Raw genomic sequence first — 16,067 nt, 5'->3', positions numbered from 1 at the left:
GGGCCATCCACCATGCTCTCAAGGGAAAACTGATGTCATTTCATGCCAAGGTTGTGGGCCATCCACCAGGCTTTCAAGGGGAAACTGTTGTAATTTCATGCCAAGGTTGTAGGCCATCCGACAGGTGTTCAAGGAGAAACTGATGTCATTGCATGCCAAGGGTGTAGGCCATCCACCAGGCTCTCAAGGGGAAACTGATGTCTTGCATGTCAGGATTGTGGGCCATCCACCAGGCTCTCAAGGGAAAACTAATATCATTGCATGCCAGGGGTGTAGGCCATCCACCAGTTCCTCAAGGGGAAAGTGATGTAATTGCATGCCAGGGTTGTGGGCCATCCACCAGGCTCTCAGGGGGAAACTGATGTCATTGCATGCCAGGGGTGTGGGCTATCCACCAGTCTCTCAAGGGGAAAGTGGTGTCACTGCATGCCAGAAGTGTGGGCCATCCACCAGGCTCTCAGGGGGAAACTGATGTAATTGCATGCTAGGGGTGTAGGCCAGCCACCAGTTTCTCAAGGGTAAAGTGATGGTAATTGCATGCCAGGGGTGTGGGCCATCAACAAGACTCTCAAGGGAAAACTGAAGTTATTGCATGCTAAGGTTGTGGGCCATCCACCAGGCTCAACATGAGAATAAAAGTCTCAAATTCCTCTGTAATTCAGGATTGAAAGAGTACAAATTGCTGTTTATACTTTTTGCTATTGCAAACAGGAGGCTAAGCCTATTGGAGACAACGCCCACCATGGAAAGTGTAGACTTCCAGCCAGCAACCAAAACACACTATCACCTTCTGCTCACAACTACAGTAAGATTCACACATATGAAGAAACCATATTATAAACTGACCCAACCAGAATCGGACTACACACAAAATAATGTAATAAAAATATGGAGAACCTATGTAGAAACCTATAACAGCCTTTATTGAGAGCACAGAACGCATTCAAGTTATTATAAGAAACTAGTAAACAATGCTAATGTATGTACACAACTCGCAGAACCAGCCCTCATCTTAATAGAAACTGGTGCAGTGTCATTCCCATTACTCCAATATTGGAACTTTCATAGATTCCCATGCTTGAATCATTCCCCTCATTGAGATGGGAGTCAGCGTCGAGGAGCAGGGATCCTCTGCCATCGCCAACCCGGCTCCGATCGGCATCGAGGAATAAAAGCACTCAGTGCTTATGACTACTGATGAGGATCCCCTGGAAGAGAAGGATTAGTTACTTACCTGTAATCCTAGTTCTCTTCCAGGGGTATCCTCATCAAATTCATAAGCACTGAATATACCCGCCCATGTCCTTTGCCCAGGAAGGCGGGAGGGTTGCTTATGAGTTTGATGAGGATACCCCGGGAATAGAACAAGGATTACAGGTAAGTAACTTATCATTTTAGATCTTCCCTTTGATGGTGAGGCGCTCTTCGGTAAACATATTGACGATGTGCTGCAGGACATTAAAAAAGTCACAGACACTGCGCGTTCGTTAGGGACACTTCAATACCGCAAAGTCCCCTTTCGGGGTGCAAGAGGTTGAGGTCTTTCCTCATACTGTGGAGGATACCAGCAAGACCGGTACTCCTCGTATAAGCCTGCCTCACAGTCCTACCGTCTGCAATATACACAGCGGCAGGGTCAGTCCTCTTCTTACTCAAGATCCACGAACCAAGAAAGAGCAGGATGCCAGAGGAAGGAGTCCTCTGGGCTCCAATAGCGGCTGCCCGGGTCTGTCTGCTGTTCCTCCCCCTCATGTAACACCTGTGGGTGGCAGGATATCGCAATCCTTCCAGGAATGGCAATGAATAACATTGATTGTTGGGTTCTCAATGTCATCCAATTTGGCCTCACATTGGAGTTAGTCCATTCTCCTCCAACCAAGCCCCCTCGTGCCACAGCAACAAAACATCTTCGTCTCCTGCAGTTGGAGGTCCAACAGATGTTCCAAAAAGAGGCGATAGAACCTGTTCCCATCTTGCAGAGGGGAAAGGGATTCTACTCCCGGTTCTTTCTGGTTCACAAGACTATGGGAGATTTCATGGCCACTTCAGATCTAGAGGATGCATATTGTCATGTTCCCTTTCATCCATCCCACAGGAAGTTCCTTTGCTTCACAGTAGCCAAGAGCCACTTTCAATTCAAGGTCATCCCCTTCGGCCTTAGATCGGCACCAAGGGTCTTTACAAAGATGCTAGCCCTGGTGGCAGCTTTTCTGAGAAAACAGCAGTACCAGGTTTTCCCTCACCTGGACGACTGACGGCTAAAGGGTCCTACCAAAGAAGCTGCAACGGAGTCAGTCACAGCTTGTGCACAGCTGTTCAAGAGCCTGGTTCTTTCACTCAATGCAGAAAAATCTAATTTGTACCCATCGAAAAATGCCAAAATCCTAGGAGCCCTATTGGACACGTCTCAGAACAAAGCTGCTTCGAAAAAGAAAGTCACTTTCAGTTCGCCTCTACAAGTCCCTCCTGGGAGCCTGTATTCCTCTGATTCCTCACTGCAGGTTACGAATGCACCCTCTTCAAGAACAGCTGGACTTACAGTGGCGGCAGGTGGACGGATCTTTCGAAGATGTGATCACGGTGATGGTACCGATGAGAGAAGCTGCCTAATGGTGGACTGCAAGGAGAACATTTCCCAAAGTCTCTCCTTCATGGTCCCCCCACTCCTCAAATTATCACAACAGATGCATCGCTGGAGGGCTGGGGAGCAGTCCTACAGGACCTCCAGATAAGTGGATGGTGGTTGGACGACCAACGTCGTTTACACATCAGTTTGCTGGGACTCAGGGCGATTCGCCTGGCCTTGCAGGCTTTCCTCCCAAGGATAAGAAATTCATTGGTCTTAATAAGGACAGACAATACTACAGCCATGCATTACATCAACAAGCAGGGCCTCACAAGATGTCTGCTATCAAGGGAGGCTCAAGCCGTCTGGGAAGGGCGATCTTGTATGGAGTCGCACTGAAGGTGGATCATCTCCCAGGGACACAAAACGAGACAGCAGACTCACTAAGCAGACTGAAATCAGTCAGCCATGAATGGGAGTTGGATCGATAGACTCTAGAGGAAATTTTTCGTCAATGGGGCAAACCAGCCATCGATCTCTTTTTGCTCCTCCTGTGAACAAGAAATGCCGATTCTACGCAAGCTGGTATCACCATCGGGAATCCTTGGGGAATGCTTTTTCGGATGGCATGGTCAGGCATCTTTGTTTACGCTTTTACCCCATTCCGCTGATTCAAAGACTTCTCAAGAAGTTGAAGACGGAACCATGCAAGATGATTCTAATAGCGCTGTCTTGGCCTCGCCAGTACTGGTTCACAGAGCTTCTTCTTCTATCCAGGGAGCATCCAGTGCCTTTGGAGCCAATCCCATCTCTGTTGACAATGTCCCAGGGCCAAGTGTTGCAGCCGATCCCGATCCCTGCAATTATCGGCGTGGCTCCTTAGCTCAGAGAATTTCTCGATGTACTGCTCTCTGCGGAATGTGGGGACATCCTCTCCCAAGCTTGTGCTCCAAGTACAAACAAAACTTACAAGCTGAAGTGGAAGAGGTTTTGCCACTAGTGCCATGTCTCGGCTCATTCATCTATTAAAGTTAATCTCGCAGCCATTTCTCGATTCAGGAGAACATCCTCAGGCCCTTCGCTCTGGTCGGCAAGGATTGTAAAGCAGTTTATGAAAGGCCTGTTTCGAGCTTCCCCTCCAGTGAAGCCTCCTCCACCACTATGGCACCTAAATCTGGTCTTGTCCTAGCTCATGAAGCATCCATTCAAACCTATACATTAATCAGACTTGGAATTCCTCTCTTGGAAGGTCGCTCTTCTTCTAGCTTTGACTTCAGCTAGAAGGGTCAGCGAGTTACAGGCATTCACTATTCAAGAGCCCTTTCTTCAATTCAAGAATGAAACAGTTATACTATGTACCAACCCCAAATTCATCCCAAAGGTACCTTTGGACTTTCACTTAAATGAACCAGTTATACTTAAGTCTTTTTTCCCTCAGCCTACGACTCTTCACTCGTTGGATATTCAACGTTGTCTGAAGTTCTATCTTCAAAGAACTAAGGATTTCAGAAAATCACCTCAGCTCTTTGTGGCTTATAGTGCTCCTCGTAAGGGATTTCCCATTCCAAGCAGGGGATTGCACTTTGTATTTCAAGCGCTATCAAATATTGTCATCAAGCAGTGGGGAAGCCCCTTGCAGGTAAGGTCCGTGCTCACTCCACGAGGGCGATCTCTTCTTCTATGGCCCTCTTTGCGGGAGGGCCTATCCAGGACATCGGCAGGGCAGCAACCTGGAAGAGCACTCATAGCTTCACAAGACATTACTGCTTGGATTCTTTGATGCGCAACAACGCTGCAGTGGGCCAAGCAGTCCTGAGAAACCTATTTCAATAGCTGTGAGCTTTCCCTTTCACCCCTCTTTCCTTTTTCCTTATGCTTTCTTTGCACATTCTTTGTTGGATTTTAATATGAGTACTTATTTCGGAATGCATACAGATATATGTTATGTACTCTGATTTTGAGATTATCTTCTTTAAAAAAAAAAAAATCGGTATAGTCTAAACTGATATTTACTGGATATAATTTTTTTTTATTGATGTTTTTATTAAATCAAACTTTGCCTCCACAATCATGACAATTATTAGACAGCAATTCCACATCCGTACAGTTATACATATTTGAATATACAGTTCTCATCTTGACAGTAGTACATTATGTTCTGCGTTCCAGTTACATAGTTTCTCATGCCTAGTTCTATCCCACTTCCCCTTCTACCTCGTCATCTGAACGATCTACATTAGGCTCCGGCAATGGTTCACATATTTCTCCACGGAATGTATTCCAGGCTGCCCAGATTTTGTTCAATTTGCGCGGGTTTCCCCTGGTCGCGTACACCGTGCGTTCTGTGACCATTGCTAGGTCCATGTGCCTACACCATGTTGCTAACGTAGGCAGGTCCGTCGCACCCCATTTCTGCGCTATATCCTTTTTAGCAATCATGAGGCCTAGCGTGACCCATGTCTGCCCCAGGCGAGTAAGATCATTGGGATCCCATATATTTAAAATACATTTTCTCGGCTCTGGCAGAAGGGACACTTTCTGTGTTTGTGATATTGTACGTAGCACCTGTCTCCAATATTCTACTACAGCTGGGCATTCCCACATAGTGTGGAAGAAGGTACCTTCCTCCCCGCACCCTCGAAGGCAAAATGGATGTTGTGCTCTTTGTAGCTTGTGTAAGATGGTTCTAGTATAATATATACGATGTAGAATTTTAAGTTGCACCAGTCTAAGCTTGCCTGAGATTCTCACTTCCTTAGGTGACGCCAGGGCCTCTGTCCATTCTGTATCGTCCATGTCCCCTACGTCCGACGCCCATTTCTCCTGTAGTGTGATTGAAGGGTCCGGTAAGTTGTTGAGTAGCTTTCGGTATGTGAGTGACGTTGCACGTTTTTGCATATAATCAGTGAGTAGACGGTCTTCTAGCAGGGATGCCTCCGGGACGGCAGTATCTGGTGGGAGCGCTGTTAACAACGCATGTCTAATTTGTATGTACCTGTAAGTTTCAGTCTGGCCCAGTTCGTACAGTTGTTGAAGTTGGGTGAATGGGATTACCGTCCCTTTATTCCATAAGTCTTCCACTGTAGAGATGCCAATACTATCCCACTGCGCAAAGCCCTTACTGCGTCTCAATAATCCCAAAGCCCTGGTGTCCCAGAGTGGGGTAAGTTTAGTTATAACCCACTTCCATCCAAGTTTTGCTTGCGCTGTGTACCATAGCAAGACCGTTAGTTTTGTGGGCCCCTCTAGCTTTGCGGCGATTCTTCTGTTATAGAGCGCCGCTAGCATGTTATCCGAGTCCAACTGCGCTCTATCCGCCTTATATGCTGGATCATCTTGGGGAGCGTGAATCCAGTGATTGAGGGTTTTAAGTTGTGCTGCCCAGTAATAGAGTTGTAGGTTCGGTAGCGCAATTCCGCCGTCATACCAATCTCCATTCAGCTTGGTTTGTGCAATACGCGCAGGGCGGTTACCCCATAGGAGGGTCGAGACTTGGGCTGCTATTTGGTTGAAATACCTGGGTGGAACCGGGTAGGGCGTATTGTCAAGTGCGTATAGAAATCGTGGCAGCGCGATCATTTTATATAACACTGCCCCCCCTAGAAGCGTCAGGGGCAGAGATGCCCAGTGTGTGACATCACGTCTCAAACGTTCCAAGGGTGGAGCCAGATTTTTCGCAAAGAAGTCCGTCGCGTCCCTGGTGATGTGAATTCCTAAATACTTGAAGGAATCCCCTGCCCGTACAAGCGGGCACTCAGCGTGAAGTGAGGGCTCCGGGCCTTCCAGAGTGTAAAGTACCGATTTGGACCAATTTATTGTGTACCTTAACACTTTCCCGAGTGTATCGCAAATTGTAAGGAGTTCTGGTATACTGTGTTCCGGGTCCGTCAGATATACTAACATGTCGTCAGCATAAAGCGAGAGACGGTCTTCCCATCCCTCCCTCATGTTAATTCCCTTCAGTAACGGGGTTGTCCTGATTAAAGTTGCCAACGGTTCTAGTACCATCGCAAACAGCAACGGCGACAGGGGACATCTCTGGCGCGTCCCCCTTGCCAGTTGTATTTTGTGAGATATGTGGCCGTTAGCAGTAACTTGAGCCAATGGTTTTGTATACAGGAGTCGTATCCAAGCTCTAAATTTAGGGCCGAAACCCATATGGGACAGGACAGCAAAAAGATATTGCCATTCCACCATGTCAAATGCCATTTTCGCATCTAACGACAGTATCACCGTTGGTTCTGTTAATTTCGAAGCCCATGCTAGTACCCATTGCACGTTCCTGATATTGAGGGCTGTGTTCCTATTGGGCATGAAACCCGACTGATCCGGGTGAATCAGCTGTGGGAGGTGGGATATCAATCTATTTGCTAATAGTTTCGCAAAAATGTTGGCTTCTGTGTTTAGCAGCGATATTGGACGGTAAGCGGTACAGTCCGTCGGGGGTTTACCGGGTTTTGGGATCGCCACTATTGTTGCGATTCGTTGATCTATCGGGAGCTCCATATTTTCTAAACTTTCATTATACATTGCTAGCAGGGGTGTGCTTTAGTCTCGGTCATAAGCTTGTACCATTCTATGGGAATTCCGTTGGGGTCCAGAGCTTTTCCCGATTGAACCCAACGGATTGCCGTTTGTACTTCTTCAGTTGTTAGGTCTGCCTCCAGTTCTAAGGCTGCTTCAGGTGTAAGTGTCTGTATTCCTATGTGTCTGAGTGAGTCCATTGCTTCAACCTCCTATATTTTTCGATGTGGAGTGTAGACCTCTCTGAAATACTCTGCCAGTGTATGTACTAAGAGATTCCCCTCCCGTGCCCACAACTGCTGTATACCTCTGGATCTTTCCCCTCTTTTATCTAACCATGCCAGCATTTTACCTGCTTTATCTCCCACATCGTATATTTTGTGTGCTGTGGCCGCGATGTTCTCAACAGTTCGGTTTTTAAGGCGAACCCTATATTGCTGTTGTTGTATATCCAGGGCATGTGCCGTTTCCGGTGTGGGGTCTGCCATGTGTGCCGTGTCTGCTGCCTGTAAAGCTAATTCCAACTCAGCCATCTCCCTCTGTTGTGCCCGCCTGTACCCATTAATAGAGGCTATTGCTTGTCCCCTAAGGACTGTTTTATATGCTTCCCAGACTGTTGACGGTGATTCTACTGATGTTGTGTTTTCCTTAAAATAATGTATAGTTGTGTGTTTAAGTTCCTTCTTAATGCTGGGAATCTTAAGATAGTTAGGTTAAATGGGGTATATCCTCTTACGTGATTTCTCCCGGCAGGAGAGAGTTAGTATGACCGGGGAGTGATCTGAGATGCCCCTGGGTTGTATTTCCACCTCATCGACGTTTTGCAGCCTAGTGCCCAACATCAGGAAGTAGTCTATTCTCGATAGACTATTGTGCACTGTGGGATGAAACGTGTACTGGCTAGCTGCTGGGTGTCTGAGTCTCCAATCATCTACCAACCCCATTGCCTACAGGAAGCCCTTGATCCGGGAGGGACCGGTCGTCTGAGGTCGAGCCGGGAACCTATCCACGCTAGTGTTTACTGTTGTGTTGAAGTCACCTCCTATAATGAGGTCACCTTCTGGCAGGGATAGAATGAACTCACCCAGTGCAGGCAGTGCCACTGATTGGAGCGCCAGTGGTATATAAACTGATACTATGTTCAGAAGTCTGCCCTCCCACCGCCCCTGTATCGCCGCAGAACGTCCCTGATCATCTATTTTGCTCTGTAATATTATGAATGGAGAGGTTTTCTTTACCAGGATACCCGTCCCCCTCGATCCGGAGGAGAATTCTGAGTGTTCTGCCATTTTGTAGCCCCATCTATCCAGAGCCTTGCATGCCTGCCCTGTAAGGTGTGTTTCTTGTAAGAGCACTAGCGCTGGGCCATGGCGTTTTAAGGCCTGGAGTACCAGTCCCCTTTTTATTTTATCACCTAACCCTCTTACATTCCAAGTTACGATCCGTAGGGGTGCCACTGAGGTCTCTTGTGTTATTGCACTAGTGTTTAGGTATGATGAGTCGCTGCTGTGTCAAAACACTAATGTACCTGCCCACTAATCGGCATGTGGTGTGTCCGTGCTGTCGCATTCTGCCACAATCTCAAGGAACAAAAAACTAGTAACATCACCCTCCCTCCCCCTTTCCTATCTCACTGCCTAACGGGCTTGCAACCGCCCGCCACCCCAACTTGACAGTGAATATATCAACATTGAATAGTCCACAAATTTTCCCCCACCCCGGGTCCCGCCTTCCCTCCCTGCCTCCCTGCCAAACGGACTCATAACCGCTGATTTCCTCTTATTAATGCATTGTTGGTTTAAGCTGAATTTGTTATACACAAAGAAATGTGCTTATGACTGCTAGCTACTCTGATTCAAGCATGGGAATCTATGAAAGTTCCAATTCTGGAGTAAGAAAACAAGTTACTTATCTGTAACTTTCGTTTTCCAGTATTGGAAACTTTTTTAGATTCACATGCGACCCACCCACCCTCCTCCCCAGGGAACCTTCTGCATTTTATGGTTATACTGTGGCACTACGGCTACAAAAATCTGAGGGTCTGAGGTTCTCTCAGGAAGGTTCTACAGGGTGAAGCTAATCTGATTGGTTGTTGATTTTATTTGGCCTCTTTTACAAAAAGAGGTGGATATGTTACAAAACTAGGATGGGCCTACGCCTAGTTTCTGATTTGTAGTGATTTGTACTACTATTTTTATGTATACCGGGGACTCCCATCTCGATGACGGGGAATGATTCAAGCATGGGAATCTATGAAAGTTTCCAATACTGGAGAACAAAAGCTACAGGTAAGTAACTTGTTTTCTTGCTGCATAAGAGCGTAGGTGGCACTATGGATATGCTATGACCAAACAGTCATGATAAAGTGAACTCTGAAGTTAACATCACTATTTAGGATGCAACTTGCAGGTTTCTTGTCCCTCTGTTCCTTGGACACATGCATGGGAATGGTATTCTACCATATTACTGTGTTTTTCATATCAACTTGCAGCACTATTATGTATCAACTATCACTGTTTTGTCAACATACTTGTAGATTTACTATTCTTAAATCCACATTTACTTATCTTGATGATAAATATATATTAGCAAGGTACGTAGATAAGGAGCAGCAATAATAAATCTACACTTCCCCAAGTACACTTACTTTAACAATTTATTGGTAGTCGATATTCTGCAGTCAGTTTTGTTATTGGCCAATATATCAGTGACCTCGATATTCTGACATTCAGCCTTTTTGTGCTGTTACTGCGAGAGTCCCCACCAGTATTTGGGTGGTAGTGCAGAGGGAAAATATGGATGTGGGAAATAATGAGCTGTTTCGGTAGATGAAAGTGGGAAGGCCTTGGTCAGCCTTCTAGGAGGATTGTGGGTGTGATGCCTTGGAACATTTCTCTTGTGAGCTGGTGAGATTGTGACTGAAATTGTCTAGTTGGGTACACAACAAACTAGAGCCTAGTGAGTACTAATGTGCTTCTATGCCAGTGTCAAGAACTTATCAGGTGGGAAATTATAGAGATGGCACCGATGTAACTTACCAAATCAAAGATGTAATCAACATGGTAGAAACTGGCGACTTGATATGTACCAGTGCCAGTAGGACAGGGGTTTCAATTCTTGCGAATTATACTGGGAATGAGGAACATCCTTAGGGCTGTTGTTCTAAGTATATGGCACATTATGGAGAACTCTGATAGAGGAGGTTATACGTTGTTTGCTGGTTAATATAAGTTCAGAAGGGCACAGAATGGTGTTGAAGAAACATTAACACAAGTGGGAAACTAAATTGACTCAGTACTCCAAATTAAGCATACAAGATACGCACAGAGCGCAGAGGCATACTTGGGAAAACAGAACAATACTTTCTAACCTGTGGGGGAGGAGGGAGACCACAAACTGTCTCTGAGGAAAAGGGCCATGGACTGAGTTCTGCCTATTGTTGGTGGGCACTAGTGGCCAAGTGAGTGTTGTAACAGCACTTGCTGAGCAATGAGAGTGGGACCATTGGGATAATCCTTGGGCACGGACAATGGTTTGAGTGTCCAGGATTGTACTTTTGAATTCTGAAGGTGAAAGCCATGGTGAGTATGGCCCAGTTAGCGGAGACGTGAATAGCTTTGTGCCAAGTAAACTGACCAAGAAGCTGCTGACAATGTACAGGGAAATATAGTGTTTGCCTTTGATGATAGCTAAACATCTGTAATCCAAAATTTAATGCGATGAATATCACTGATAAAAATTGATAGTGGACTTAGTTCAACAAGGCAAGCAAGCTTAACCGACATGGAGATAATTTACTGATAAAAAAAGGAATCGAGAAAGGTCATTTTTGGTGCTAAGAAGGGTCAGATTGCTTCTTGAAACACAATTCTAAGGAACTTAATTTTTACCTGAAGGAACTGCAGATAAGACTTCCATCTTACCCATTACATAATTTCAAGTAGTCCTTTGAACAGCTGGTTCATAGTAATGGTTCATAGTAGTTCATAGCATGCATTGTGGGGCAGATTTAAACAACTAGGATGGAACAGCTTTTTCAGGCAGTGGATCATCCTGAAAGAACTGTTTTTTTCTGCTCTACCATGTATCTCAATGAACACACAGTTATAGCAAATATTGTGCTTTAAGTGTAGATGTGTAACTGATCCTCTGAAAATCTTTAAATTCAGATTTTATTAATATCAAACTGCAATAAAAATACTATTCTTTGATCTGTTTTTTTTCTAAAGGATCCAGTTCTTCCTTTGTTTGAAGGCGATGATTTGAAGAAACTTGCCAATGAAATTGGCAAGGCACGACGCTTCTTAACACAAGCACAGTCCTTTCGGTGTGTACATTTCTAGAATCTTCTTCTTTAATGATTGTTATAGATGTGTTGACATTTTGCCTTTCAAAGTAGGAAGCAAGAAGTAAAGTCTGACATATTCTGATAGTATGGCACAATTCTTAGCAGATCCACTACTTTTAAAATTACCCAAGTAATCATGCCAGCTACACTTGATTAACTTTTAGTTTGGCTTGCAGGACTATCCAGCATTGCCAAGGTTTTCTTGTGTTACTTCTTTCTTTATATCACTATTTTTGCAATATTATTGTTTTACTGCATTGTTCAGTATGAGGCAAAAAATCCTATACTATTGCCTTTGCTTTGATATCGCCGAATATGAAACTGCATTGGGTGATACTGACTTATATGATCATTAGGGAAGCTCAAACACAAATCCTATTTTTAAACCTTTTGTTTACAGCTTACATTTTATATAAATTGTTTAATATGTTCACCAGGAAGTGCATGTAATTTTCAGGCTACAATTATGTCTCTATTAAGATTGGACGTCAGCTGTAAGTGCTTTTTAGACAGGCAACCAGACTTGAGATGGCAAATGTCTGCATCAGGCCTAGTAAAAATAGCATTATGACCCAATACTGTTTTCAAAAAAATATTAATATCAATAGGAACCCTTGATATTTTTATTTACTTTCAGCTTGCATATAGGAGACCACTTTCTTAGCAAGTTGAATTACATCTACATACTTGGGGCATAATTTTTAGGTTGCAGCGAAAGGAGAATTGTCTGATTGGTCTAGAAATTGCTGTATCTTCCATTGGTAAACTTTACAGATAGGAATTTGACAACAGAAATTATACCTCCACCATAGGGATAGTATGATAAATGGTAATCTCACTTCAGAATCTCCGACAGAGGAGAATCTTGCACCGTAAGATTTTGCACTTTCTGAAAAGATTGAAAGTTTTTCTATTCTTCAGCATTGGATCATTCATAGATTGACATGCTTGATTTTCTAGTACACATCATCAGGAAACAGGGAGTTTCTTGAGCTCTGGTCCTCTCTTCACAGACATGTTTTTCCAAATGTTCTTGCCACCTAAACAATAGATGTCTGAGGGTGAAGTGAAGATTTTCTTTAAGGTTGAGTCCTATCATAACTCAAGCCTTCTTGATAATCCAGGTCTTTGTCTAATTCATGCAGACCTTCCGCTTGCGAAGCTGTATCAGAGTAACCATCGTAATCGTTGGTGTAAATCTGCTCATCTCCATTACTTGCTTGTTCCCCTTCACTAATGCATGAAGAGGAGTCATCTGACAGCTGGTTAGGTGACTCTGGCATAATTCTTGTTGATAAGACAAGGATAACAAAGGCACAATTTACAAAATAGGTTTCTATAAAAGGGACAGAGTTAAAATAGTAGCTGCTGTTGCCATCGACCCTACCATTGATGAAGTGGTATTCAGCGGTAAAGATACATGCTGCTTTGTCGATGGTACTGTTTTCAATGGGATCTGCTTCATTGATGAAGTTATTGTCAATGATCAGGGCTTCTTTGTTGATGGAGCTGTTGTCGACAGGAAAGACTTAGCTGTCAAGAGTGTTGACTTTGTCGATGGACCTACTGCACTGTTGACAGTGTGGTCTTCCTTGATGTGGGAGATTTTGTCATCTATTGTCTAGTCTTCATCAAAATGGTAAATTTCGTCTTCGACTGGATGGTCTTCATCATTGGCATCACTCTAGTCATTGACAGAATGTTCATCGAAAGGCAGTTTGTAGTCGGAGTAGTCTTTGCAAGCCATTTTCACAAAGGTTGTTTACCCTTGTCCCTCAATGTTGGGATCGATGATGATAGCAAATTTGTCTTCTACCTTGAGGTGGAAGACAGTTTTACCTGGGAAAATTGTTTTGCCCTGAGTATCTCAATCTCTGGGCCACCACAGCTAGACGTTTGTCCTTTCAGAGCAAGCACAGAGGGGCTTTAATAGGAGTCATCTGCAACTCTTCACCAGAGCCTGTTTCAAAGGTCGTTTAACCAAAATGTGCGTCTTCGACTTTGAAGGTGTATGTGAAGTCACTCCTGTAACTGAAACCCATGCTGGGGAATCAACATTTAAGGCCCTTAGATGGCAACCCTCTCTGGTGTTTAGAGTTTTAGAATTGAATGTCCCACAGATCGAACCATCTTTTGGGACACGCCTAAATTTGTGATGGCAGTAGATAGATTTTTTTGTTGTGTTTTCTGTAACATCTGTCCAGACCCCACACTGGGCACACCCCTTAAATAAATAGAGCTTGAAGTCTCAGCTACGATAACTGGAAAGTCTTGTCATTAAAAAGTATAACAAGGGATAGCCCTCACTGAAACACAAAAAAGGATCATAGCCTGCCCACCTTCTCTGGTTGAGGGTGAATGAATCCCAAGAATATAAGAAAATATAAAAGAAAAATCCTTGTCTGTGAAGAGAAGAGCAGAGCTCAAAGGATTCCCTATGTCCGAACATGTACTGTTGAAAATAAAGCATGTGAATCTATGAAAGATACCAAGACTGAAAAGATGTAGTTACAGTTAAGTAACTGCTGTAGTTATTTGTGGATGTCATCCCCTGTCTTATAGGGGGGTACTATTTTACTCAGGTGTCTATTATCAAAACTCCTGTCTTTATCCCTAGGGATACTGCTGCCACCAGTGGGTTCTATCCCACTCAATTTTTGCTCTCTGGCAAAAGCAAGTTTTTCCTTGGCAAGGGCAAGTTCTTCCCTTTGGATCCTCAGATTAACTTCCTTCATCTTTGCCTCGTGTTCTCTCCTCTGAGGGGAAGTCATCCCCCTCTGAGCAGATACATGAGAGCCATGGGAGTGAATAGAATTGTTAGAGTCTCTGGACTGAGACCTACCTCTTCTATTCCCAAGGTTAGGCCTGCTTGTGGTTAGGGCTGGGGCTCCCCCAAACCCATCCCCATGTAGGCTTAAGTTGGCCCTTGTAAGTCTGCTGACTAAAGCTTGGCCATTGTCTACCTCTCCATCAGATGAGATTCCATCTTCCCTACCATCTACATTTTCTGTTTCAGGGAGGTTAGAGTCAGGGTTCTCTTCTAAGGGGGGTATGCTTCCATCTGCTGGATCTGAGGGGCCTGGGTTAGAGGCCCTTCTGGCATCATAGGTTTCTAAGAGTCCTAACAGAAAAGGAAGGGTAGGGTTGGAACCCTGTTGCCGTTTCCTGAAGGTACACAATTGTCTCATCTCCTGGAAACTGAGTGCTGCATATCTGGAAAGGACCTGTGGAGGGTCACTAATCACAAGGGGAGTCACTGTGGCCTCTCCTGTGATAGACATGCTTTCTAGTTTAGGGGTGGTGTGTGCACCTACCTACACTATGGGTTTTCCTACTGATCCCTTGCTAAGAGTTGTAGTCAGGGTGTGCTAGGCCCTTTCTACTACAACAGCTGGTTCAGTAGAACTCAGAGTATTTCTAAGCTTGTTATATGTACCTATGGTACCTTATGTGATCTTTCAAATGATATCTCAAGATTATATTTGGTAAAAACAACAGCAAGCTCAAATCCCAACCGCTGCACACCAATGTGAGAAGTTGGCCTGATATATGATGCTCACTAGTTCTAGTGATCACCTTGTATCAGTCCAAACAACCATTATGGTGATTGGTTGTAAGTCAACCTTATAGACCAGCTATCCTAATGGTAGCATGGACAAAGCAGTCTTAGGCTAAACTCTTTTGGCATGTGAAGCCAGCTGTTTTCCCACATATAACCCCTTGAATACCAGATGATAAGACACCACACAGGTTGTTATGAAAATAAACAATATATTTATTACTAACAAACACCTCTGAACTCTTTATGAGATCAGAGGGCTAAGCACATAACAATACTCTTCAGAAAAATACAATAAGTCGCACAAATTACAATGGTGCCCTAGGGGCACGACAAACCATATACTAAGTTGTTGTGTTTTATCTAGGACCCCGATCAATATAATGACCTTATGCCCCTATATGACTATAATCGATACATATCCCTATAATGGCATAATATCCTAAACCATATTTCAGCACGTCGCCTCTGCAGTCCATGTCAGTCCATGACACAGCAGGAGTCACTTCCTTAGATTCCTAGATATCACACCGAGTTCTTTCGACACTTCAAACCTCCAGCAACCTGGGAAAGCCCCGCTTGCCTTGTTTTGATTTGTAATAGAACTCCTAACGAGCACTGTAAGAACGACCAGTTCTTGGTGACATCTTTATTGACGTCTTATGTCCATAACTTACGTCAAACTCTGCACCTTTCAGGTATAAATAATACCAACGTTGCCTTAAGCAAACACAGCGGTGGTGGTAAATACAGGAGCAGAACAGCTGTCCCCCTGCAGAAAGCCCAGCAGATGCAGAAAGCCCACGGACGCTGCCCCTCCTCTTTGACGCACTGAGAAAGATGCTGTCTTTTTCTCCTGCCGAGAAAATCCAGCTCCGGCGTTTCCAGCCTACCCTTGCAGGTGACTGGAATATCGAGTCCTGAGAAGAGATACCAGTCCTCCAACATTCTATTCCCAAGGTACGGTGCTGACTAAAACCTTAGAGAGAATTCTTGAAGCAAACCCTTGCCAAAACCAACTTAACTTAACCTGCTACTTACTTACTCCCTTCCACGTGTTAGGCTTAGGT

General features: G+C 44.4%; 1 protein-coding gene across 3 annotated transcripts in view; it reads left to right on the top strand.

Moving 5' to 3' along the window:
* VWA3A (von Willebrand factor A domain containing 3A) overlaps positions 1-16,067 on the top strand; it is a 544,099-nt gene that overhangs the window by 468,056 nt on the left and 59,976 nt on the right. For all 3 annotated transcript variants that reach the window (XM_086940772.1, XM_086940773.1, XM_086940771.1), the window contains one exon: positions 11,320-11,417. In XM_086940772.1, the coding sequence (XP_086796898.1) occupies positions 11,320-11,417 (98 nt within the window). The remainder of the gene's footprint in view (positions 1-11,319; positions 11,418-16,067) is intronic.

This window comes from Lissotriton vulgaris, chromosome 10 (assembly GCF_964263255.1).
Source record: "Lissotriton vulgaris chromosome 10, aLisVul1.2, whole genome shotgun sequence".
NCBI lineage: Eukaryota > Metazoa > Chordata > Amphibia > Caudata > Salamandridae > Lissotriton > Lissotriton vulgaris.
Note: the sequence above shows the minus strand (reverse complement) of the source record. Positions and strands in the feature narration are given on the sequence as shown.